The 16,062-nt window shown below is 60.7% G+C and overlaps 1 protein-coding gene across 2 annotated transcripts in view; it reads right to left on the bottom strand.

The window, feature by feature from the left end:
• The window catches only part of anxa6 (annexin A6), a 70,128-nt gene that overhangs the window by 38,937 nt on the left and 15,129 nt on the right, over positions 1–16,062 (bottom strand). For both annotated transcript variants that reach the window (XM_072451432.1, XM_072451431.1), the window contains exon 3: positions 67–151. In XM_072451432.1, coding sequence (XP_072307533.1) covers positions 67–151 — 85 coding nt within the window. The remainder of the gene's footprint in view (positions 1–66; positions 152–16,062) is intronic.

The raw sequence follows: 16,062 nt of genomic DNA on the forward strand, positions 1-16,062 counted from the left end.
GAAGTTTAATGCTACTGTGAAACGAAGCACGTGTCATTCCTGCTGTAACAAAGCCAGAGGACTCACCGAGGCCCTTCATGGCCGTGTACAGGGCCTCTGCGTCCGAGGACGGGTCGAAGTCCGGAGCAGCAGTGATCGTCCCTCTGAACACCTGCAAGAGCAAACACAAGCCTTCAGCTGAACAGTCGCAGTGAGAAGAGCACATGGCCTTCACCATGCAGCAGTTCAGGCTGGTTTCACCAGCTCCGTCCACTATAGAGCGGATCAGGGCGGGGCCTGGTCAGGATTTACTCTTGTGTCTTTAGGCAGGACACGTCCCCCAGCGTGTATTTAACGGTGAAGTACTGGTACATGAGTATTTGTGATGTGTGCTGGTACATGAGTATTTGTGATGTGTGCTGGTACATGAGTATTTGTGATGTATGCTGGTACATGAGTATTTGTGATGTATGCTGGTACATGAGTATTTGTGATGTGTGCTGGTACATGAGTATTTGTGATGTGTGCTGGTACATGAGTATTTGTGATGTATGCTGGTACATGAGTATTTGTGATGTATGCTGGTACATGAGTATTTGTGATGTGTGCTGGTACATGAGTATTTGTGATGTGTGCTGGTACATGAGTATTTGTGATGTGTGCTGGTACATGAGTATTTGTGATGTATGCTGGTACATGAGTATTTGTGATGTGTGCTGGTACATGAGTATTTGTGATGTATGCTGGTACATGAGTATTTGTGATGTGTGCTGGTACATGAGTATTTGTGATGTATGCTGGTACATGAGTATTTGTGATGTGTGCTGGTACATGAGTATTTGTAATGTTTGCTGGTACATGAGTATTTGTGATGTATGCTGTACATGAGTATTTGTGATACATGAGTATTTGTGATGTGTGCTGGTACATGAGTATTTGTGATGTATGCTGGTACATGAGTATTTGTGATGTATGCTGGTACATGAGTATTTGTGATGTGTGCTGGTACATGAGTATTTGTGATGTATGCTGGTACATGAGTATTTGTGATGTGTGCTGGTACATGAGTATTTGTGATGTATGCTGGTACATGAGTATTTGTGATGTATGCTGGTACATGAGTATTTGTGATGTATGCTGGTACATGAGTATTTGTGATGTATGCTGGTACATGAGTATTTGTGATACATGAGTATTTGTGATGTATGCTGGTACATGAGTATTTGTGATGTATGCTGGTACATGAGTATTTGTGATGTGTGCTGGTACATGAGTATTTGTGATGTGTGCTGGTACATGAGTATTTGTGATGTATGCTGGTACATGAGTATTTGTGATGTGTGCTGGTACATGAGTATTTGTGATGTATGCTGGTACATGAGTATTTGTAATGTTTGCTGGTACATGAGTATTTGTGATGTGTGCTGGTACATGAGTATTTGTGATGTATGCTGTACATGAGTATTTGTGATACATGAGTATTTGTGATGTGTGCTGGTACATGAGTATTTGTGATGTATGCTGGTACATGAGTATTTGTGATGTATGCTGGTACATGAGTATTTGTGATGTGTGCTGGTACATGAGTATTTGTGATGTATGCTGGTACATGAGTATTTGTGATGTTTGCTGGTACATGAGTATTTGTGATGTGTGCTGGTACATGAGTATTTGTGATGTATGCTGTACATGAGTATTTGTGATACATGAGTATTTGTGATGTGTGCTGGTACATGAGTATTTGTGATGTATGCTGGTACATGAGTATTTGTGATGTATGCTGGTACATGAGTATTTGTGATGTATGCTGTACATGAGTATTTGTGATACATGAGTATTTGTGATGTATGCTGGTACATGAGTATTTGTGATGTATGCTGGTACATGAGTATTTGTGATGTATGCTGTACTCACAAGTACATCAGTGTTTACAGTGTGTTTATCATCTATGGTCTTGTAATGCAACATTAATAATATTCATATTAAAACATATTAATGCCTTTATATTGATCATAAAAAAGGCATCTGATTCTGATTCATGTATCAGTTTTGAACTCACATTCAGCCTCACCTGCCCCGGGGCAGGTGAGGCTGCACCCTCAGCCCCTCTGACCACCACAATTATATCATCTATTGTGAAGAGACTTATACATTTTATACTGACTGAGACACTTGAAAGTATCTTCCCTTTCAAAATCACACTTAAAATGTATCAAATAAAAACTAAACTTCAGTATTCTTCTTATGAGCCGAGCAGGAACAAACCCAGATCTGAGCAGATCCAGAAAAACACTTTCAGTATCGTCTGTTCTTATTCATACATTTCCCACAGTCAAAATGTTTCAGGAGCTGAAGCACCTTTCAGGTGTTCACCACCATCAACACATTCATCGCTCTATTGACCAGGAAGAATCATGCTGTGGCTGTGGGTGCTGCTGTGGCTGTGGGTGCTGCTGTGGGTGCTGCTGTGACTGTGGGTGCTGCTGCTGTGGGTGCTGCTGTGGGTGCTGCTGTGGCTGTGGGTGCTGCTGTGGGTGCTGCTGTGGCTGTGGGTGCTGCTGTGGCTGTGGGTGCTGCTGTGACTGTGGGTGCTGCTGTGGGTGCTGCTGTGACTGTGGGTGCTGCTGCTGTGGGTGCTGCTGTGGGTGCTGCTGTGGCTGTGGGTGCTGCTGTGGGTGCTGCTGTGGCTGTGGGTGCTGCTGTGGCTGTGGGTGCTGCTGTGACTGTGGGTGCTGCTGTGGGTGCTGCTGTGGCTGTGGGTGCTGCTGTGGGTGCTGCTGTGGGTGCTGCTGTGACTGTGGGTGCTGCTGCTGTGGTGCTGCTGTGACTGTGGGTGCTGCTGTGACTGTGGGTGCTGCTGCTGTGGTGCTGCTGTGACTGTGGGTGTTGCTGTGGGTGCTGCTGTGGCTGTGGGTGCTGCTGTGGGTGCTGCTGTGGGTGCTGCTGTGGCTGTGGGTGCTGCTGTGGCTGTGGGTGCTGCTGTGGCTGTGGGTGCTGCTGTGGGTGCTGCTGTGGGTGCTGCTGTGGCTGTGGGTGCTGCTGTGGGTGCTGCTGTGGCTGTGGGTGGTGCTGTGGGTGCTTCTGTGGGTGCTGCTGTGGCTGTGGGTGCTGCTGTGGGTGCTGCTGTGGCTGTGGGTGCTGCTGTGGGTGCTGCTGTGGCTGTGGGTGCTGCTGTGACTGTGGGTGCTGCTGTGGGTGCTGCTGTGCTGTGGGTGCTGCTGTGGCTGTGGGTGCTGCTGTGGGTGCTGCTGTGGCTGTGGGTGCTGCTGTGGCTGTGGGTGCTGCTGTGGCTGTGGGTGCTGCTGTGCTGTGGGTGCTGCTGTGGGTGCTGCTGTGGCTGTGGGTGCTGCTGTGGCTGTGGGTGCTGCTGTGGGTGCTGCTGTGGCTGTGGGTGCTGCTGTGGCTGTGGGTGGTGCTGTGGGTGCTGCTGTGGGTGCTGCTGTGGCTGTGGGTGCTGCTGTGGGTGCTGCTGTGGGTGCGGCTGTGGCTGTGGGTGCTGCTGTGGGTGCTGCTGTGGCTGTGGGTGCTGCTGTGGCTGTGGGTGCTGCTGTGGGTGCTGCTGTGCTGTGGGTGCTGCTGTGGGTGCTGCTGTGGCTGTGGGTGCTGCTGTGGCTGTGGGTGCTGCTGTGGGTGCTGCTGTGGCTGTGGGTGCTGCTGTGGGTGCTGCTGTGGCTGTGGGTGCTGCTGTGGGTGCTGCTGTGGCTGTGGGTGCTGCTGTGGCTGTGGGTGCTGCTGTGGGTGCTGCTGTGGGTGCTGTGGGTGCTGCTGTGGCTGTGGGTGCTGCTGTGCTGTGGGTGCTGCTGTGGGTGCTGCTGTGACTGTGGGTGCTGCTGCTGTGGGTGCTGCTGTGGGTGCTGCTGTGGCTGTGGGTGCTGCTGTGGGTGCTGCTGTGGCTGTGGGTGCTGCTGTGGCTGTGGGTGCTGCTGTGACTGTGGGTGCTGCTGTGGGTGCTGCTGTGACTGTGGGTGCTGCTGCTGTGGGTGCTGCTGTGGGTGCTGCTGTGGCTGTGGGTGCTGCTGTGGGTGCTGCTGTGGCTGTGGGTGCTGCTGTGGCTGTGGGTGCTGCTGTGACTGTGGGTGCTGCTGTGGGTGCTGCTGTGGCTGTGGGTGCTGCTGTGGGTGCTGCTGTGGGTGCTGCTGTGACTGTGGGTGCTGCTGCTGTGGTGCTGCTGTGACTGTGGGTGCTGCTGTGACTGTGGGTGCTGCTGCTGTGGTGCTGCTGTGACTGTGGGTGTTGCTGTGGGTGCTGCTGTGGCTGTGGGTGCTGCTGTGGGTGCTGCTGTGGGTGCTGCTGTGGCTGTGGGTGCTGCTGTGGCTGTGGGTGCTGCTGTGGCTGTGGGTGCTGCTGTGGGTGCTGCTGTGGGTGCTGCTGTGGCTGTGGGTGCTGCTGTGGGTGCTGCTGTGGCTGTGGGTGGTGCTGTGGGTGCTTCTGTGGGTGCTGCTGTGGCTGTGGGTGCTGCTGTGGGTGCTGCTGTGGCTGTGGGTGCTGCTGTGGGTGCTGCTGTGGCTGTGGGTGCTGCTGTGACTGTGGGTGCTGCTGTGGGTGCTGCTGTGCTGTGGGTGCTGCTGTGGCTGTGGGTGCTGCTGTGGGTGCTGCTGTGGCTGTGGGTGCTGCTGTGGCTGTGGGTGCTGCTGTGGCTGTGGGTGCTGCTGTGCTGTGGGTGCTGCTGTGGGTGCTGCTGTGGCTGTGGGTGCTGCTGTGGCTGTGGGTGCTGCTGTGGGTGCTGCTGTGGCTGTGGGTGCTGCTGTGGCTGTGGGTGGTGCTGTGGGTGCTGCTGTGGGTGCTGCTGTGGCTGTGGGTGCTGCTGTGGGTGCTGCTGTGGGTGCGGCTGTGGCTGTGGGTGCTGCTGTGGGTGCTGCTGTGGCTGTGGGTGCTGCTGTGGCTGTGGGTGCTGCTGTGGGTGCTGCTGTGCTGTGGGTGCTGCTGTGGGTGCTGCTGTGGCTGTGGGTGCTGCTGTGGCTGTGGGTGCTGCTGTGGGTGCTGCTGTGGCTGTGGGTGCTGCTGTGGGTGCTGCTGTGGCTGTGGGTGCTGCTGTGGGTGCTGCTGTGGCTGTGGGTGCTGCTGTGGCTGTGGGTGCTGCTGTGGGTGCTGCTGTGGGTGCTGTGGGTGCTGCTGTGGGTGCTGCTGTGGCTGTGGGTGCTGCTGTGCTGTGGGTGCTGCTGTGGGTGCTGCTGTGGCTGTGGGTGCTGCTGTGGCTGTGGGTGCTGCTGTGGGTGCTGCTGTGGCTGTGGGTGGTGCTGTGGGTGCTGCTGTGGGTGCTGCTGTGGCTGTGGGTGCTGCTGTGGGTGCTGCTGTGGGTGCTGCTGTGGCTGTGGGTGCTGCTGTGGGTGCTGCTGTGGCTGTGGGTGCTGCTGTGGCTGTGGGTGCTGCTGTGGGTGCTGCTGTGGCTGTGGGTGCTGCTGTGGGTGCTGCTGTGCTGTGGGTGCTGCTGTGGGTGCTGCTGTGGCTGTGGGTGCTGCTGTGGCTGTGGGTGCTGCTGTGGCTGTGGGTGCTGCTGTGGGTGCTGCTGTGGCTGTGGGTGCTGCTGTGGCTGTGGGTGCTGCTGTGGGTGCTGCTGTGGCTGTGGGTGCTGCTGTGGGTGCTGCTGTGGCTGTGGGTGCTGCTGTGGGTTCTGCTGTGGGTGCTGCTGTGGCTGTGGGTGCTGCTGTGGCTGTGGGTGCTGCTGTGGGTGCTGCTGTGGGTGCTGCTGTGGCTGTGGGTGCTGCTGTGGCTGTGGGTGCTGCTGTGGGTGCTGCTGTGGGTGCTGCTGTGGCTGTGGGTGCTGCTGTGGGTGCTGCTGTGGCTGTGGGTGCGGCAGTGCTGTGGCTGTGGGTGCTGCTGTGGGTGCTGCTGTGGCTGTGGGTGCTGCTGTGGCTGTGGGTGGTGCTGTGGCTGTGGGTGCTGCTGTGGCTGTGGGTGCTGCTGTGGCTGTGGGTGCTGCTGTGGCTGTGGGTGCTGCTGTGGCTGTGGGTGGTGCTGTGGCTGTGGGTGCTGCTGTGGCTGTGCTGCTGTGGCTGTGGGTGCTGCTGTGGGTGCTGCTGTGGCTGTGGGTGCTGCTGTGGCTGTGGGTGCTGCTGTGGCTGTGGGTGGTGCTGTGGCTGTGGGTGCTGCTGTGGCTGTGGGTGCTGCTGTGGCTGTGGGTGCTGCTGTGGCTGTGGGTGCTGCTGTGGCTGTGGGTGCTGCTGTGGGTGCTGCTGTGGCTGTGGGTGCTGCTGTGGCTGTGGGTGCTGCTGTGGCTGTGGGTGCTGCTGTGGGTGCTGCTGTGGCTGTGGGTGCTGCTGTGGCTGTGGGTGCTGCTGTGGGTGCTGCTGTGGCTGTGGGTGCTGCTGTGGCTGTGGGTGCTGCTGTGGGTGCTGCTGTGGGTGCTGTTGTGGCTGTGGGTGCTGCTGTGGGTGCTGCTGTGGCTGTGGGTGCTGCTGTGCTGTGGGTGCTGCTGTGGCTGTGGGTGCTGCTGTGGCTGTGGGTGCTGCTGTGGGTGCTGCTGTGGCTGTGGGTGGTGCTGTGGGTGCTGCTGTGGGTGCTGCTGTGGCTGTGGGTGCTGCTGTGGGTGCTGCTGTGGGTGCTGCTGTGGCTGTGGGTGCTGCTGTGGCTGTGGGTGCTGCTGTGGGTGCTGCTGTGGGTGCTGCTGTGGCTGTGGGTGCTGCTGTGGGTGCTGCTGTGCTGTGGGTGCTGCTGTGGGTGCTGCTGTGGCTGTGGGTGCTGCTGTGGCTGTGGGTGCTGCTGTGGCTGTGGGTGCTGCTGTGGCTGTGGGTGCTGCTGTGGGTGCTGCTGTGGCTGTGGGTGCTGCTGTGGCTGTGGGTGGTGCTGTGGGTGCTGCTGTGGGTGCTGCTGTGGCTGTGGGTGCTGCTGTGGGTGCTGCTGTGGCTGTGGGTGCTGCTGTGGGTGCTGCTGTGGCTGTGGGTGCTGCTGTGGGTGCTGCTGTGGGTGCTGCTGTGGCTGTGGGTGCTGCTGTGGCTGTGGGTGCTGCTGTGGGTGCTGCTGTGGGTGCTGCTGTGGCTGTGGGTGCTGCTGTGGGTGCTGCTGTGGCTGTGGGTGCGGCAGTGCTGTGGCTGTGGGTGCTGCTGTGGGTGCTGCTGTGGCTGTGGGTGCTGCTGTGGCTGTGGGTGCTGCTGTGGCTGTGGGTGGTGCTGTGGCTGTGGGTGCTGCTGTGGCTGTGGGTGCTGCTGTGGCTGTGGGTGCTGCTGTGGCTGTGGGTGCTGCTGTGGCTGTGGGTGGTGCTGTGGCTGTGGGTGCTGCTGTGGCTGTGCTGCTGTGGCTGTGGGTGCTGCTGTGGGTGCTGCTGTGGCTGTGGGTGCTGCTGTGGCTGTGGGTGCTGCTGTGGCTGTGGGTGGTGCTGTGGCTGTGGGTGCTGCTGTGGCTGTGGGTGCTGCTGTGGCTGTGGGTGCTGCTGTGGCTGTGGGTGCTGCTGTGGGTGCTGCTGTGGCTGTGGGTGCTGCTGTGGCTGTGGGTGCTGCTGTGGGTGCTGCTGTGGCTGTGGGTGCTGCTGTGGCTGTGGGTGCTGCTGTGGCTGTGGGTGCTGCTGTGGGTGCTGCTGTGGCTGTGGGTGCTGCTGTGGCTGTGGGTGCTGCTGTGGCTGTGGGTGCTGCTGTGGGTGCTGCTGTGGGTGCTGTTGTGGCTGTGGGTGCTGCTGTGGGTGCTGCTGTGGCTGTGGGTGCTGCTGTGCTGTGGGTGCTGCTGTGGGTGCTGCTGTGGCTGTGGGTGCTGCTGTGGCTGTGGGTGCTGCTGTGGCTGTGGGTGCTGCTGTGGGTGCTGCTGTGGCTGCTACTGTGGGTGCTGCTGTGGCTGTGGGTGCTGCTGTGGGTGCTGCTGTGGGTGCTGCTGTGGCTGTGGGTGCTGCTGTGGGTGCTGCTGTGGCTGTGGGTGCTGCTGTGGCTGTGGGTGCTGCTGTGGGTGCTGCTGTGGGTGCTGCTGTGGCTGTGGGTGCTGCTGTGGGTGCTGCTGTGCTGTGGGTGCTGCTGTGGGTGCTGCTGTGGCTGTGGGTGCTGCTGTGGCTGTGGGTGCTGCTGTGGCTGTGGGTGCTGCTGTGGGTGCTGCTGTGGCTGTGGGTGGTGCTGTGGCTGTGGGTGCTGCTGTGGGTGCTGCTGTGGCTGTGGGTGCTGCTGTGGGTGCTGCTGTGGGTGCTGCTGTCGCTGTGGGTGCTGCTGTGGGTGCTGCTGTGGCTGTGGGTGCTGCTGTGGCTGTGGGTGCTGCTGTGGGTGCTGCTGTGGCTGTGGGTGCTGCTGTGGGTGCTGCTGTGGCTGTGGGTGCTGCTGTGCTGTGGCTGTGGGTGCTGCTGTGGGTGCTGCTGTGGCTGTGGGTGCTGCTGTGGCTGTGGGTGGTGCTGTGGCTGTGGGTGCTGCTGTGGCTGTGGGTTCTGCTGTGGCTGTGGGTGCTGCTGTGGCTGTGGGTGCTGCTGTGGCTGTGGGTGGTGCTGTGGCTGTGGGTGCTGCTGTGGCTGTGGGTGCTGCTGTGGCTGTGGGTGCTGCTGTGGGTGCTGCTGTGGCTGTGGGTGCTGCTGTGGCTGTGGGTGCTGCTGTGGCTGTGGGTGCTGCTGTGGGTGCTGCTGTGGCTGTGGGTGCTGCTGTGGCTGTGGGTGCTGCTGTGGGTGCTGCTGTGGCTGTGGGTGCTGCTGTGGCTGTGGGTGCTGCTGTGGCTGTGGGTGCTGCTGTGGCTGTGGGTGCTGCTGTGGGTGCTGCTGTGGCTGTGGGTGCTGCTGTGGGTGCTGCTGTGGCTGTGGGTGCTGCTGTGACTGTGGGTGCTGCTGTGGGTGCTGCTGTGCTGTGGGTGCTGCTGTGGCTGTGGGTGCTGCTGTGGGTGCTGCTGTGGCTGTGGGTGCTGCTGTGGCTGTGGGTGCTGCTGTGGCTGTGGGTGCTGCTGTGGCTGTGGGTGCTGCTGTGGGTGCTGCTGTGGCTGTGGGTGCTGCTGTGGCTGTGGGTGCTGCTGTGACTGTGGGTGCTGCTGTGGGTGCTGCTGTGCTGTGGGTGCTGCTGTGGCTGTGGGTGCTGCTGTGGGTGCTGCTGTGGCTGTGGGTGCTGCTGTGGCTGTGGGTGCTGCTGTGGCTGTGGGTGCTGCTGTGGCTGTGGGTGCTGCTGTGGGTGCTGCTGTGGCTGTGGGTGCTGCTGTGGGTGCTGCTGTGGCTGAGGGTGCTGCTGTGACTGTGGGTGCTGCTGTGGGTGCTGCTGTGCTGTGGGTGCTGCTGTGGCTGTGGGTGCTGCTGTGGGTGCTGCTGTGGCTGTGGGTGCTGCTGTGGCTGTGGGTGCTGCTGTGGCTGTGGGTGCTGCTGTGGGTGCTGCTGTGCTGTGGGTGCTGCTGTGGGTGCTGCTGTGGCTGTGGGTGCTGCTGTGGCTGTGGGTGCTGCTGTGGCTGTGGGTGCTGCTGTGGCTGTGGGTGGTGCTGTGGGTGCTGCTGTGGGTGCTGCTGTGGCTATGTGTGCTGCTGTGGGTGCTGCTGTGGGTGCTGCTGTGGCTGTGGGTGCTGCTGTGGGTGCTGCTGTGGCTGTGGGTGCTGCTGTGGCTGTGGGTGCTGCTGTGGGTGCTGCTGTGGGTGCTGCTGTGGCTGTGGGTGCTGCTGTGGGTGCTGCTGTGGCTGTGGGTGCTGCTGTGCTGTGGGTGCTGCTGTGGGTGCTGCTGTGGCTGTGGGTGCTGCTGTGGCTGTGGGTGCTGCTGTGGCTGTGGGTGCTGCTGTGGGTGCTGCTGTGGGTGCTGCTGTGACTGTGGGTGCTGCTGTGGGTGCTGCTGTGCTGTGGGTGCTGCTGTGGCTGTGGGTGCTGCTGTGGGTGCTGCTGTGGCTGTGGGTGCTGCTGTGGCTGTGGGTGCTGCTGTGGCTGTGGGTGCTGCTGTGGGTGCTGCTGTGCTGTGGGTGCTGCTGTGGGTGCTGCTCTGGCTGTGGGTGCTGCTGTGGGTGCTGCTGTGCTGTGGGTCCTGCTGTGCTGTGGGTGCTGCTGTGGGTGCTGCTGTGGCTGTGGGTGCTGCTGTGGGTGCTGCTGTGGGTGCTGCTGTGGCTGTGGGTGCTGCTGTGGGTGCTGCTGTGGCTGTGGGTGCTGCTGTGGCTGTGGGTGCTGCTGTGGGTGCTGCTGTGGGTGCTGCTGTGGGTGCTGTTGTGGCTGTGGGTGCTGCTGTGGGTGCTGCTGTGGCTGTGGGTGCTGCTGTGGCTGTGGGTGCTGCTGTGGGTGCTGCTGTGGCTGTGGGTGCTGCTGTGGCTGTGGGTGCTGCTGTGGCTGTGGGTGCTGCTGTGGGTGCTGCTGTGGCTGTGGGTGGTGCTGTGGGTGCTGCTGTGGGTGCTGCTGTGGCTGTGGGTGCTGCTGTGGGTGCTGCTGTGGGTGCTGCTGTGGGTGCTGCTGTGGCTGTGGGTGCTGCTGTGGGTGCTGCTGTGGCTGTGGGTGCTGCTGTGGCTGTGGGTGCTGCTGTGGGTGCTGCTGTGGGTGCTGCTGTGGCTGTGGGTGCTGCTGTGGGTGCTGCTGTGCTGTGGGTGCTGCTGTGGGTGCTGCTGTGGCTGTGGGTGCTGCTGTGGCTGTGGGTGCTGCTGTGGCTGTGGGTGCTGCTGTGGGTGCTGCTGTGGCTGTGGGTGCTGCTGTGGCTGTGGGTGGTGCTGTGGGTGCTGCTGTGGGTGCTGCTGTGGCTGTGGGTGCTGCTGTGGGTGCTGCTGTGGGTGCTGCTGTGGCTGTGGGTGCTGCTGTGGGTGCTGCTGTGGCTGTGGGTGCTGCTGTGGCTGTGGGTGCTGCTGTGGGTGCTGCTGTGGGTGCTGCTGTGGCTGTGGGTGCTGCTGTGGGTGCTGCTGTGGCTGTGGGTGCTGCTGTGCTGTGGCTGTGGGTGCTGCTGTGGCTGTGGGTGCTGCTGTGCTGTGGCTGTGGGTGCTGCTGTGGCTGTGGGTGCTGCTGTGGCTGTGGGTGGTGCTGTGGCTGTGTGTGCTGCTGTGGCTGTGGGTGCTGCTGTGGCTGTGGGTGCTGCTGTGGCTGTGGGTGCTGCTGTGGCTGTGGGTGCTGCTGTGGCTGTGGGTGGTGCTGTGGCTGTGGGTGCTGCTGTGGCTGTGGGTGCTGCTGTGGCTGTGGGTGCTGCTGTGGCTGTGGGTGCTGCTGTGGGTGCTGCTGTGGCTGTGGGTGCTGCTGTGGCTGTGGGTGCTGCTGTGGCTGTGGGTGCTGCTGTGGCTGTGGGTGCTGCTGTGGCTGTGGGTGCTGCTGTGGGTGCTGCTGTGGCTGTGGGTGCTGCTGTGGGTGCTGCTGTGGCTGTGGGTGCTGCTGTGGCTGTGGGTGCTGCTGTGGCTGTGGGTGCTGCTGTGGCTGTGGGTGCTGCTGTGGGTGCTGCTGTGGCTGTGGGTGCTGCTGTGGCTGTGGGTGCTGCTGTGGCTGTGGGTGCTGCTGTGGGTGCTGCTGTGGCTGTGGGTGCTGCTGTGGGTGCTGCTGTGGCTGTGGGTGCTGCTGTGCTGTGGGTGCTGCTGTGGCTGTGGGTGCTGCTGTGGGTGCTGCTGTGGCTGTGGGTGCTGCTGTGGCTGTGGGTGCTGCTGTGGCTGTGGGTGCTGCTGTGGGTGCTGCTGTGCTGTGGGTGCTGCTGTGGGTGCTGCTGTGGCTGTGGGTGCTGCTGTGGCTGTGGGTGCTGCTGTGGCTGTGGGTGCTGCTGTGGCTGTGGGTGGTGCTGTGGGTGCTGCTGTGGCTGTGGGTGCTGCTGTGGGTGCTGCTGTGGGTGCTGCTGTGGCTGTGGGTGCTGCTGTGGGTGCTGCTGTGGCTGTGGGTGCTGCTGTGGCTGTGGGTGCTGCTGTGGGTGCTGCTGTGGGTGCTGCTGTGGCTGTGGGTGCTGCTGTGGGTGCTGCTGTGGCTGTGGGTGCTGCTGTGCTGTGGGTGCTGCTGTGGGTGCTGCTGTGGCTGTGGGTGCTGCTGTGGCTGTGGGTGCTGCTGTGGCTGTGGGTGCTGCTGTGGGTGCTGCTGTGGGTGCTGCTGTGACTGTGGGTGCTGCTGTGGGTGCTGCTGTGCTGTGGGTGCTGCTGTGGCTGTGGGTGCTGCTGTGGGTGCTGCTGTGGCTGTGGGTGCTGCTGTGGCTGTGGGTGCTGCTGTGGGTGCTGCTGTGCTGTGGGTGCTGCTGTGGGTGCTGCTCTGGCTGTGGGTGCTGCTGTGGGTGCTGCTGTGCTGTGGGTCCTGCTGTGCTGTGGGTGCTGCTGTGGGTGCTGCTGTGGCTGTGGGTGCTGCTGTGGGTGCTGCTGTGGGTGCTGCTGTGGCTGTGGGTGCTGCTGTGGGTGCTGCTGTGGCTGTGGGTGCTGCTGTGCTGTGGGTGCTGCTGTGGGTGCTGCTGTGGCTGTGGGTGCTGCTGTGGCTGTGGGTGCTGCTGTGGCTGTGGGTGCTGCTGTGGGTGCTGCTGTGGCTGTGGGTGGTGCTGTGGGTGCTGCTGTGGGTGCTGCTGTGGCTGTGGGTGCTGCTGTGGGTGCTGCTGTGGGTGCTGCTGTGGGTGCTGCTGTGGCTGTGGGTGTGGGTGCTGCTGTGGGTGCTGCTGTGGCTGTGGGTGCTGCTGTGGGTGCTGCTGTGGGTGCTGCTGTGGCTGTGGGTGCTGCTGTGGGTGCTGCTGTGCTGTGGGTGCTGCTGTGGGTGCTGCTGTGGCTGTGGGTGCTGCTGTGGCTGTGGGTGCTGCTGTGGCTGTGGGTGCTGCTGTGGGTGCTGCTGTGGCTGTGGGTGCTGCTGTGGCTGTGGGTGCTGCTGTGGGTGCTGCTGTGGGTGCTGCTGTGGCTGTGGGTGCTGCTGTGGGTGCTGCTGTGGGTGCTGCTGTGGCTGTGGGTGCTGCTGTGGGTGCTGCTGTGGCTGTGGGTGCTGCTGTGGCTGTGGGTGCTGCTGTGGGTGCTGCTGTGGGTGCTGCTGTGGCTGTGGGTGCTGCTGTGGGTGCTGCTGTGGCTGTGGGTGCTGCTGTGCTGTGGCTGTGGGTGCTGCTGTGGCTGTGGGTTCTGCTGTGCTGTGGCTGTGGGTGCTGCTGTGGCTGTGGGTGGTGCTGTGGCTGTGTGTGCTGCTGTGGCTGTGGGTGCTGCTGTGGCTGTGGGTGCTGCTGTGGCTGTGGGTGCTGCTGTGGCTGTGGGTGCTGCTGTGGGTGCTGCTGTGGCTGTGGGTGCTGCTGTGGCTGTGGGTGCTGCTGTGGCTGTGGGTGCTGCTGTGGGTGCTGCTGTGGCTGTGGGTGCTGCTGTGGCTGTGGGTGCTGCTGTGGCTGTGGGTGGTGCTGTGGCTGTGGGTGGTGCTGTGGCTCTGGGTGCTGCTGTGGCTGTGGGTGCTGCTGTGGCTGTGGGTGCTGCTGTGGCTGTGGGTCCTGCTGTGCTGTGGGTGCTGCTGTGGGTGCTGCTGTGGCTGTGGGTGCTGCTGTGGGTGCTGCTGTGGGTGCTGCTGTGGCTGTGGGTGCTGCTGTGGGTGCTGCTGTGGCTGTGGGTGCTGCTGTGGCTGTGGGTGCTGCTGTGGGTGCTGCTGTGGGTGCTGCTGTGGGTGCTGTTGTGGCTGTGGGTGCTGCTGTGGGTGCTGCTGTGGCTGTGGGTGCTGCTGTGCTGTGGGTGCTGCTGTGGGTGCTGCTGTGGGTGCTGCTGTGGCTGTGGGTGCTGCTGTGGCTGTGGGTGCTGCTGTGGCTGTGGGTGCTGCTGTGGGTGCTGCTGTGGCTGTGGGTGGTGCTGTGGGTGCTGCTGTGGGTGCTGCTGTGGCTGTGGGTGCTGCTGTGGGTGCTGCTGTGGGTGCTGCTGTGGGTGCTGCTGTGGCTGTGGTGCTGCTGTGGGTGCTGCTGTGGCTGTGGGTGCTGCTGTGCTGTGGCTGTGGGTGCTGCTGTGGCTGTGGGTGCTGCTGTGGCTGTGGGTGCTGCTGTGGCTGTGGGTGCTGCTGTGGCTGTGGGTGCTGCTGTGGGTGCTGCTGTGGCTGTGGGTGCTGCTGTGGCTGTGGGTGCTGCTGTGGCTGTGGGTGCTGCTGTGGCTGTGGGTGCTGCTGTGGGTGCTGCTGTGGCTGTGGGTGCTGCTGTGGCTGTGGGTGGTGCTGTGGCTGTGGGTGGTGCTGTGGCTGTGGGTGCTGCTGTGGCTGTGGGTGCTGCTGTGGGTGCTGCTGTGGCTGTGGGTGCTGCTGTGGCTGTGGGTGCTGCTGTGGCTGTGGGTGCTGCTGTGGGTGCTGCTGTGGCTGTGGGTGCTGCTGTGGGTGTGGGTGCTGCTGTGGGTGCTGCTGTGGCTGTGCAAACAGGAAACACACTGATATTGTGTGTGTTTTTTCATCTAAACATCATTATGGAACAGTGTGTGAACAAATCAGTGTGAGTCAGAGTTACGCAAGACAAGATGAGGAAATGGTTGTGATGAAATGCATTCTGGGAACATCCAGTGTCCCCATGAGTGTCCCCTTGACATTTCACTGACATCACCATCTGAATGTCTTAGTGTAAAGAACAATAAAAGACCTGATTTTATTTGGTTTGAAACATGTGGGAATTATTTTAAGAGTTTTATTGTGAACGTAAAATAAAAAAAGAGCAGGATCCAGAGGGAATCCTGTCTCTTGTCCCCTGAGCGGTCCAAACATTCACTCTTTCACTCAGAATCTATGGAAAACAAATGATGACATGATTGGATCAGTTTGTAGTCAATTGAAAAGATAGATTTTCAGCCATTTACAACATGAAACTAACTCAATATATCACAATATCACAATATCACAATATCACAATATATCAATATATCAATATATCAATATATCAATATATCAATACTTTAATGACCAACATGAAGTAAAGATGCAGCGCTTTCAGTCAATAATGGACACGCTCTCTGCCAGGACAGGAGAGGGACAGGAGAGAGACAGGGACAGGAGAGGGACGGGAGAGGGACGGGAGAGGGACAGGAGAGGGACAGGGACAGGAGAGGGACAGGGACAGGAGAGAGACAGGGACAGGAGAGAGACAGGGACAGGAGAGAGACAGGGACAGGAGAGAGACAAGGACAGGAGAGAGACAGGGACAGGAGAGGGACAGGAGAGGGACCGGAGAGGTACGGGAGAGGGATGGGAGAGGGACAGGAGAGGGACAGGGACAGGAGAGAGACAGGGACAGGAGAGGGACAGGGACAGGAGAGAGACAGGGACAGGAGAGAGACAGGGACAGGAGAGGGACAGGGACAGGAGAGGGACAGAGACAGGAGAGGGACAGGGACAGGAGAGAGACAGGGACAGGGACAGGAGAGAGACAGGGACAGGAGAGGGACAGGGACAGGAGAGAGACAGGGACAGGAGAGAGACAGGGACAGGAGAGGGACAGGGACAGGAGAGGGACAGAGACAGGAGAGGGACAGGGACAGGAGAGAGACAGGGACAGGAGAGAGACAGGGACAGGAGAGGGACAGGGACAGGAGAGAGACAGGGACAGGAGAGAGACAGGGACAGGAGAGGGACAGGGACAGGAGAGGGACAGAGACAGGAGAGGGACAGGGACAGGGACAGGAGAGAGACAGGGACAGGAGAGAGACAGGGACAGGAGAGAGACAGGGACAGGGACAGGAGAGAGACAGGAGAGAGACAGGAGAGGGACAGGAGAGAGACAGAGACAGGAGAGGGACAGGGACAGGAGAGAGACAGGGACAGGGACAGGGACAGGAGAGAGACAGGAGAGAGACAGGAGAGGGACAGGAGAGAGACAGGGACAGGAGAGAGACAGGGACAGGAGAGGGACAGAGACAGGAGAGGGACAGAGACAGGAGAGGGACAGAGACAGGAGAGGGACAGGGACCAGAGAGGGACAGGAGAGACAGGAGAGTGACAGGAGAGACAGGAGAGAGACAGGGACAGGAGAGAGACAGGGACAGGAGAGGGACGGGAGAGGGACGGGAGAGGGACGGGAGAGGGACAGGGGAGGGACAGGAGAAGGACAGGAGAGGGACAGGGACAGGAGAGGGACGGGAGAGGGACGGGAGAGGGACAGGAGAGGGACAGGAGAGGGACAGGAGAGGGGCAGCACTGGACATCCACTCCGCCACACCCTGTGATTTATGATTGAAAAGTCCTAGTGTCCCGGTGGTGGAGTGGTTATGGCACAGCACACATACCGACTCCAACAATGTACTGCGTGTCCTCCCTTCTCTCATCCCCATTTCACGCTGTCCTTTCCTGACTCATAAATAACATATGAAGCCCAGATGGACAAGGGCCAG

This window comes from Eucyclogobius newberryi, unplaced genomic scaffold (assembly GCF_026437365.1).
Source record: "Eucyclogobius newberryi isolate DKJ021-1_F unplaced genomic scaffold, fEucNew1.0.hap1 SCAF_19, whole genome shotgun sequence".
NCBI lineage: Eukaryota > Metazoa > Chordata > Actinopteri > Gobiiformes > Gobiidae > Eucyclogobius > Eucyclogobius newberryi.